This window comes from Solea solea, chromosome 12, assembly GCF_958295425.1.
Source record: "Solea solea chromosome 12, fSolSol10.1, whole genome shotgun sequence".
NCBI lineage: Eukaryota > Metazoa > Chordata > Actinopteri > Pleuronectiformes > Soleidae > Solea > Solea solea.
The window spans coordinates 22,700,529-22,710,468 of record NC_081145.1 but is presented as its reverse complement, the minus strand read 5'-3'; the positions used below and the strand labels follow the sequence as shown (position 1 = coordinate 22,710,468).

Genomic DNA, 9,940 nt, shown 5'->3' with positions numbered 1-9,940 from the left:
TTTGGATGTGAGAGGATATGAGCAACGCCACAGGCATTGCACTTGCACAGCGCTGCCACACACGTACGTACACGAACTATGGAGGTTTTTCTGCTGCTGGAAATTATATTTCAGCTGCTCATTGCTTCAGCTTCATTCATCCTCATGTTTTTTTTCTTCTTCTCCTCACTTTTCCACTGGCGCGTGTTTCTGCAGCAAAAATGAAGGAAACCAGTCCAAAAAAAAAAGAGTATCTACTGAGAATCATTACACAATTAGATTTCCAATGACTCAATATCACATGAAAAAAAAGAGAACAAAAAAACCCAGTGTTTATATCTGACGTTGAAGCAGAGGCACATGTTCCAGATCATTATCGTCCTTATAATAAAACAATAAACAAATGCATGATGGATTATATTAAATTTTAATGTGCACAGCGTTACATTTTACAGTAAAAGCGAGGAAGGAATTTTATTTTTCAGTTTTCTTTTTATAAAAATATCACCTTTTTAAAATACTCATTTCAAGAAACGGGTGCGATGACATTACCACTGTGAGAAGACAGCAGGCAGACTGAAGGTGACCGGGTCAAAGTGAGCGTAATGTCTCTTATGAAACATGGGAGGCATCCGTTTGATGCTTTTCAGCATTGTGTCCAAGGTCAAGAAGCAGGGTGGCAGAACAAAGTTGTGAACACGAGACAAAAAATGTGTGGGGGGGGGGGGGGGGGGGGGAGAGGGGGGAACCACACACTCCACCTCACATTGTCTTTATTCCAATGCATTAACCTGCGTAAGTACCACAGTGCATAAGAAAAGTCTTCACCCGCACACACAGCGTGCAAACACGACTGTTAGTAATCTGCTACCTTTGCAAATAACTTATAAAGATAGGAGATTTTTCATTAGTGCTATTCACTTACAATACTTTTCCATAGATTAGTGCACTGGAATGAGGCCGTAGCTTGTTTAGTGTCATTTTCTGCATAAACACCCATACAGTACACATAGGATATGATTTAAACTAACCCCCTCATAGTTCTTCATTTTCATAACGTAGAAAAAAAAAAATAATCAATGCATTCACTAAGGAGCTATAACAGAGGGCATTTAAGGGCACCGAGCTTCACTGTAAAGTAAAAAAAGAAAGAAGAAAAGTCTGTCACTCGCTCATGCGATTATGAGGATGGTAGTAAGGATATAGGCCGCGCTGCAGAGTTTGGTTTGAGGCAAAAGGCAGAAGTAGACGCAGAGAGCAAGTGAGCGCAGATGCAAATCATCGGTGTACGATCGGGGCGGTGCGGCGGGCGTGGACGGCGCATTGCTGGCAAGGTGACGCAGGTGCATGCAGGAACGAGGGCAGGTTCAGTGTGTCAGACTGCTGGAAAGCCAGGCGAGGGATGGTAGGGGTGGGAGTTTGTTTTTGGTGAGTTGGAGGTCATGTGGGCCAAAGGGAGGGTGTGTTACTGTGCTGTTCAGTTTGTGTTGTTTTTGCTTAGCTGGATAGAATTTGGCAGCGGACGTTCTCTCTCTCTGCTTTGACCCTCCCCGGCTCTAATGGACACCCCTCCATCCTGCCCTGCCCAGAGGCTTTCAAAAGCAAACACAAAGCACAAGAGGAGACAGTGATACACTGTGACATCCCCTCTTCACATGAATCAGTCAAAGTGAGTGATAAGCTCTTCACAGACGTGGTTAAAATGGAAGGACTTAACATCACGTGGCAAAACTAACAGAAAACTGATATGGCGCCCAGTTGCCTGCTTAAAAAAAAGTTAGGAAAAGTGAGGAATACAAAAAACAAACAAACAAACAATGGAACACAAACAACAACAACAACAAAACCCAGAGCAACCTTTTGATTTCCTGTGCCCTCCAACACTAGTAAGAATACAGCTGGTAAAAAGGGGTGGTACCAGGTGCCATGTGACCACTCCCCTTCACCTCCAAAAATCCCCCCCCCCCTCCCCGCCAAATTCTGGAAACGTTTCACCTCTTGTTTTCCAGAGAGTTATTTTATTTTTCTTCTTCTTTCCTGTTCTGACTTCACCCTCCATTTGAGTTGCTCCAGCCCTCCCGTCCTCCCTCCCCCCTCTTTCCGTTTATCCTCCTCTTCCCCCTTTTGGACGCTACACCTCCTTGGATGTGCGGATTCGGATGCTGCTGAGGCACTTGCCCATGGCCTCGAACAGCGGGTCGCAGAAGGTGTGCACGCAGATAGAGTAGACGCGACTGACGCAGTGGATCTCGATCAGGTAGCTCTTGACGCACGGCACCACGGCCCAGATGTGCAGGAAGGACAGGATGGCAAAGAAGATTCCCCAGATCAGCGCCAAGGGGATGCCGACCAGCGCCGTCAGCAGTCGGTAGCACCAGTACTTGGTGACGGTGAAGGTGGTGAAGCTGGCTTTCCACACACCGTCAAAGCTGTACGTCCCTGCGGGCTCGGCAATCACGTCCTCAAAGTCCACCTGAGGAGGAAAGAGTAGAAGATATGAGGACATGTTTTCTGACATGGAGAGAAGGTCTTCATCCATTTTTTTTACAAACTTCCTTTGAAATTTGATTGCTGCCGTGTCAGTTTTTGAAAGCAGAACCTATTGGACAGTACTAGCAATGTGTCATGCCGGATCATCTATTTTCCTCTAAATGGAATCACAATTTACAAAATTGACATCATATTTGGTGAAAGAAGACTTGAAACAAGCACCTGAGACCATCAACGTTTTCCCATAGACATCCATTTAAAAAGGAGTTCTTTTGGAACCAAAGCATTTGCCCCCTGGTGGCTAACTACAACATCTGTTCCTACTTCCTGGTGGAGTGAAATACTGAAAAAAAGTTTCCTGTCAGAGCTCTGAGACAAATAAAAACATGTCACTGAGAACCCAGTTTCCCTGATTCTGATTCTGATGAATATGGACCAATTTAACACCGATTTCAACTAAAGAAATCCATTTCACTGACAGCAGTGACGAGTGGTTGGGAACAGATATTTTTGAAGTTTATGACAGTAGCCTCAAAGTTAATAAAACAGAATTCTGTTTTTGTCTAACTTAAAGTTGATTTGTTGCTCTACCAGAGTTCTAACAAAACCACATTTTTTGTGCTAAAAGTTTCAGATCATGTGCAAGTAATGATGGCAAGACTTTCATGTGATGATTAGCCGCCCAATGCTCATAGCTGGGAAAAAGGCACAAACCAGGGCAAATGGCTCCCTGGTGACAAGAAGTATGACTGTCATGGGGCACAAATCAGCTTTTCATTCATCAAAGAGCAAATAAAAGCTGAATTAACTTAATATACAGTAGAAAGGACACTATGTTCCCCTTAGCTTATTTTGATTTTGTGGTGAACTGTAGTGAATTTGTGTCGCCAACGGTATTTCTCAACAACTCTTACATGGTGCAAATTAAACTCACTTGACTTCACAGTCCATCAGCTGCTCCTCTCACTGTTTCAAGCTAAGATGCAGGAAGCACATCACGTCACAGTGACTGGTACAGTCCAACCAACCAACATCTGCCCCGCCCCAAACACTGATTACAACAAACGCGATGCAAATCAAAAACATCATCATCTTTGAAGTGTTTTGAAAACAGCTTCCTCTACAAAAGATGCTGCAAAGAAACACCAATAATATAAGGAGTCTAAAAGAGACAATGAATGCAATAAAATATGTGTACATGTGAGGAGGATTGAGGATTTCAAAGGACGAGGATAATCTCTGTTTAAATATACATTCGCCTTATGACATTACCAAAGACAATGCCTGACACGTTTATATTTACACAGAAGTAAACCACAGTGTTGCCTCTCCTTGATGTCAGCACTCCGTTTGGAACCCTTCAATTTTCCATTTCACCATCAGTGTGACACTGGATAATATCTAGGAGAGTGATTGGTGTTACAGCCATTAGCTGTCAGCAGTTTCGACTGCTCTGTCGGACAGGACACAGTCTCCAAGGAACTGCATGATAAATATTGACTCTGTGCTCGGAAGCCTGTGGAGAGGACGAGTGGGTGAGCGTGCATCGCGACTCACACAACCTGCTGGAGACCTGAGAGGTGTGTTTACACTGAACGCACCATGTCCTGGTGCAGGAGGAGATCCACATATCACGTATCAGTCAAACACTATGGGCTGCGGCGTGTGCACGTGTGCCACTCCTCCAGTAGTGTGGCCACATCACCGATCCCACTCATTCATTCCACACAAACCAGAAATGGGAAACACATCACTTCCTGTGTGCACCACTGGATTTTTTCCCCTAATAAAGGACACACCACACACTGAGTGTTTAGAGCTGCAAACATAAAAGCTTTTTAGGAACTGGATTTAGCCTGATAATTATATAGCCGTATCAAACATTGACATGGTGCTCTTAACCCACCAAGTCGCTTAAGTCCTAACAGTATTTAATGGTCTACATCTGGTCCAGCTTAAAAAGGACTGAAGATGGAGTAGTTTGTCTATTCTGGTTTAATGTTAGCGTCATAAAAACGTCTGTCTGATTATCAAAGCCTGGTCTCACAAAACGTTACTCTTCCATTTTTCTATAAACCATGAGAAATATTGGATTTGTACATTCTGTACAGGGAGAAAAAAATCATATGAGTCATTTGTGAAATGACACAGCGCTCGAGTATTTGAAGCAGAAATGGTCGACGAGAGGCAGGAAGTAGAGTTGGAGAGACATTTGCAGTCAATGTCCATCTCGTAAACGTGTGACCTCGCCCTCATTTCCTCAAAACACAGAAATCACCAAAGCAGGTAAAACACCATCATCCTGGATGACTTACTTTAGAGCAAAGGTCTCGACATCCCAGAATAGTCCTGTGTTGCATCGAAACAGCAGCTTCTGACTGCAGCGGCAACACAAAGCCACTCTCCCAGCACAGACCCGGCAGGACTCGCTATAATATAAATCTCACTGCAGCCACAAAACCAGCGTGGCGTCCATTTAATTTTTCCACAGCTACAAATTTTAAAGTGGACCCACTCTGCGCCAGGCTCCAGGACTTTGTTTCAGACTAAATGAGAGGCTTTTGTAGGGCAGCGCAAACACAACCACAGCAAGATGGTGGTAGGTTTTTTAACTCTGTGAGTATGGAATTGTTGTTTGGCTGTTTTTCTGACAGCTTTTTAACTTGGGTTCAGTCAGTCATAGGTTAGGTTTTTTGAAGTTTGTACACTTCCAGGTGCATCTCTGGCTTAGTAATCCTCTCAATCCCCACACCAAAGTCCATGGATTTAACATCATGGCACACAGGAGTTGGTGATCCACTGTTGCCTCCTTCAGTAAATTCAGCCTTTGGTGCACAGGAGTTGAAAATTCTGTTAAGTGAGCCTTACGTTAAGTTGTGAGCACCATCTTTTTCTTGTGCTTTTATCACAGCCAAGATTTCAAAAGCTAAAGTTGCTGACTGAAAAACATCAGTTGTGGTGACCAAATAGAAGCACGTTGTGTATGAAAGGCAGAGTATAGACGTCTCTGTCATGTCAGAGGTTTGATATGAGACAATGGGGGGTCCAGTCGGCATGGCGACTGAAATACTGAGTAAATACGGAAAAGTGCTATTTCCAGAGCTTCATCTTCATCGTCAGCCATGCTTGAACAGACTCAGTGGAGGTTCAGGGTGTGAAGCATTTAATGGAGTCTTTTGTTGGTTTGAGGGATTCCGGTCGTCAGGCCTAATGTTTGGTTTGATTCAGGAGAGAGATTAGGATGAGTGGCAGTGGATATACAGGAGTTCCTTTCACCCAAAACACAGTCATTCAAGCCTGAACCACAAAGATAATCACACTATGCTGTGTATCAGTGTGGATCCCTGACAGCAACTGTAAAACAATGTCGAATTTAACTTTCTCTTGAGTTGTACTTCACGTAAGAATTTTTATCAGAATAAATCCTAATCCCAATTTTGAGACAAACCCACTTGGCAAAGATCTCCTCGAGTTAATGACTGTGGTGTTTTTGTGATAAGGACAGTGGATGGAAACTCCTTCTTGCCTTGCACCAGCACATATTTCACGCAACATTAATAAATTCTATAAACTATTCAGAAGGAGAATGTCCATGAAAACCATGAGCTCTGCATGACGAGGGGAACGTTTCATTCCTTTCAAATCTGACCTCTGAGACTTTTGGTCTGAATCTGCCACTGGAGCGACAAACTCTTAACAACTCACTCTCAGAAAAATCCCTCCAAAGGAGGTGTTTATCTCACTCCACTGACTACTGGCTTCAGCCCTCCTCACTGCTAAATAAAGACCCACCATTCCTTCAGAGGAAAAATCTCATCTCCACACAGTGAACTCCGCATGCATGTCAGTAATGGAACATGTTTGATGTGGCCAGGGGGAATTGAGGCCAGCTGCAGCGGCTACAGGAGAACAGTGTGTAGTACTTTCCTTAGTGTGTGTGTGTGTGTGTGTGTGTCAGTGCTTACTGTAAGTCTAAAAGCACACTCCACACATGAGCACTGTATGTGTGTGTGGTGACGGCAGATTGCAGAATCAGGGTTTGCAGGAAGGGATTCCCTACTTGTGCGTTTTCGTCGGGACACACCGAACACACGCTTCCACTTGGCAAAGCTGTTTCCCTGACCTCAAAGCACCTCGGAGCCACTGTACACGGTGCACTGAGTTGAAAAGACTTTCTGTTTCATAAGAATAAGCAGCAGTTTTATTTGATTTGTACGGAGGAACTCTCATGTGATTTAAGATCATTTCAGCAGCGGTCTGCCGAGTTGATTAGTGAGGGGTGGGAGGCGGTCATAAAAGCTGCATTCTATTCTGAGACTGAAGGGAGAGTCTGAGTCACTGTCACAATGGAGGAGAAATGGGAGGCAGAGAAAGCAGAGTGCGGTGGGAGACGTAGAGGAAGAAGCAGAAACTGTAGAATTTTTTTTAAAAAAAGTTAAAAAGTTTGCCCCAAATGTACCCCATAATCTCTATATTTGCTTATGTACATCGATAGTAGTCTTTTCTTTGTAAAAGAGCAGCTGGACATGTGAAATACAAACTTTTTTACACTTAAACATTTTTAGACATTGTTATAGTTCATATAAATATAAAGTCCCAATATGGGTATGTGAAGTGTCAGAAACATTTGATTACATTACATAACTTATGAATTTAGCTCATGTCTCAGCACACATCTCTTCTATCTCTATCTTGTGTGAAAATAATCTTTTCCTACACAGAACTAACAAGGTCAGACAGTCCCTTGACATTTTGGGAGCTGCCAGTGGCCAATAAAAAGCAACACATGGATATTTGCTACCCTGACGCAACTGCAGGAATGCAGGGAGGGAGTAGAGGAGCAGAATGGGAGGAAAGGAGGGAGGAGAGACGGGGAGTGGTGAGGGATATCCCCTTTAGACAAACCAGCTACTTGGGTGTTTCACTGTTTTAATAAGACAGAGTTGAAGGATTTCAAAGAGCGGAGCTATAACCCCCTCCTCGCCCATGCAGGGAAACTGTTTGACCCCCACTCTGATGTAAAAACCTGCCGCAGCTGGAGAGGAGGGCGGCCGGGCTCAGGCTGCTGCTGCTGCTGCTGCTGACACGTCAGGTGGTTTCAGAGCACCACTCCTCTGCTGCTACACACTCTCCTCCTGTGCAAACTCCTTAAACCAAATAAACACTCGGTATTTATGCGGTCAGGCTGCTCTCTTATGGAAAGAACTCTACTTTCCTAAGAGCATAGGCGTGTGCAACAAGGACTGTGGGAAGCGTGTGTTCCAACAACAGGAAATTCGTAATGTTTCCTCTACTGGATCGAGGATGTTCACATTTTCAAGTTCACTGCACAGATTGACGCGCAGATAGTTTACGCATGTGTTGTTTGTCCATTGTATTGTGTAAATTGCTTTCCTAATAGGGGCACGCCACGCCAGCGAGGAATAGCACAACTGGAACCAGTGAGCACAACTGTGCGCAAAAAGGGAGTCAGTGCGCCTCTGACGCGCAACAGCATTTTGACAGCGCACAAGCTTCAGTGCAGTTTCCCTGAGTTCCCCAAGTATACAGTGATTATCAGACGGTTCCACTGATCCAAAAATAAAGTTTACAAGTGTTCGGATAAAGTTGAGACTTCAGGTGCCACAACACACACACACACACACACACACAGAAAGCTTACATTCAGGGTTACCTCTAACTTTTAAAGCTCAAAAGCTGTAAATATTGTGGCTTTGACTCACCTTGACAACGTCGTCATTTATATGCTTGGGGTCCCGGTTGACCAGGTCGATCTCTTTGGTGTGGACATCCTCCATCGTCTTCTCGTTCAGACTATCGTTGTCCATGTCTTTATTGTTGGGTTTGTAAATGTTCCCTTGCTTTCGGATGAACGGCGAATGCAGAAACTCCTGTCAGGGTCCGGAGGAGGCAGAGAAAGGAGAGAATGAAGAGGAGGAGGGATAGTGTGCAGTGCGCTGCGAGGGGAGAGAGACTGCTGGAGCTGCGAGTCACCAGCCTGCCCCACAAACAGGGATGGGTTTAAATGAATAGAACGTGCAGCACCACACCCCTCGAACCAGCCGCAAGGGGTCCTCGCCACCCATACAGAAATCCTCACATACAGTTTATTCATCATGTACCTGAGCATGGCGAGGTTTTTTGGGGGGAATGCGTAACAGCGTATAATCCAAATTCTCGTGAAATTAGACTATTTCTGAACATAGTTTGACAACTCAAACAAATAAAGATATCGAAGTGATTTTTAAAGTTACATGTGAATATATATTCAGTTTTAATTAAAAAAACCTTCCGGGGTTTCCTTGTTCTTTGCTTTAAAATGTGTGCGTTACGTCTCCGTTAGCCTTCACAGTCCTAAAAGCCCTGTTGTTTATTCTCTTGACCACTTTACTCCTGTAGTCCACATTATATGTGGCTTCTCAGAATATTAGAAAAAAAAAAATAATGTTGGGAAAAAGTTTACTCTACTTTTGCGCCTTTACGCACAGAAATGCGTAAAACGCGCGATGCGTAAAGCTATGATTGGTTACTGGCTCGTGTTTTTCGCAGGTAAAACTTCACACCCTCGCGTTAATGCACACTGAATGGCCCCTCACATTCCCGCATCTGTGTGGGAGAAGCACTCATGACTGGGGGCCAAAACAGATAACGAGAGTTATAAAAAACCCTCTGCAGTTTGGAAAAATATAATTTAACCCATGAAGGCAAATAACAGGCGCGAGTAAATCATCAAGCCTCTGGATGAAGAAACGTCAGTGTCAGCTAAAACAAAAGGCATTTGGAAATAGCGGCAGCCACAGACGCGTATACTGTACCTCCTCTGTTTCGCCGTCCTTCGGTCCTCCTGTCATGTTGTCCTCAGGTTTGAACAGATCCACGCAGTTAAACAGTGAATAAGACAATATAGGAAGCAGGGAAGGAGGCGTGGAGGCAGAGTGAGAGGACCAGGGCTCTTCTCCAGGACTAACACTGATTTAATTCCTGCCCTTTTCCCTCCGTACGCGACTGGAATTTAATGCCACAGCTGAGGGGGGGAAACCTCCGGTGTTTCCACGGATCCCACACAGAGCGCACAGCGCCGGAGTCACCTGAGGGCAGACAGGAGAGCCACCGTGTAACCTGCCGGCCGAAGCAGAGACTGACTCGTCTCCCTGGCTAAAGAGACTGCTGGAACTCGCGTGGAATTACTTTATTTGGGGATCAAGGCAGAGTAAATGCCCCTTTTTGTTCAGTGAGATGTGGGCGTTAATTGGGGATGGCAAGGTGTGGATACTTGCCCTACCTTAGCCTGAGCTAGAACAAATTCATGCGGTTTACATGAGGAAAGCGAGGGATGGGCAAACAGAAATGAAATAAAGTGAATGGATGCAAATGAATGGAAACATTTCTCAGACTCAATCTGAATGAATTGAACTACTTATTTCAGCAAACACAGATGTTACTACCGTTGCTTAGCTAATACAAATATTTG

At 44.4% G+C, this 9,940-nt stretch overlaps 1 protein-coding gene across 1 annotated transcript; it reads right to left on the bottom strand.

Annotated features, from left to right (window-relative positions):
- Positions 1-387: 387 nt before the first annotated feature.
- Positions 388-9,624, bottom strand: cav1 (caveolin 1). Its single transcript, XM_058646204.1, has 3 exons — positions 9,285-9,624; positions 8,193-8,360; positions 388-2,452 (listed from the first exon to the last, which is right to left on the bottom strand). The coding sequence occupies exons 1-3, from the start codon at positions 9,318-9,320 to the stop codon at positions 2,111-2,113; spliced, it is 546 nt and encodes a 181-aa protein (XP_058502187.1). The 5' UTR covers positions 9,321-9,624; the 3' UTR covers positions 388-2,110.
- Positions 9,625-9,940: the final 316 nt, after the last annotated feature.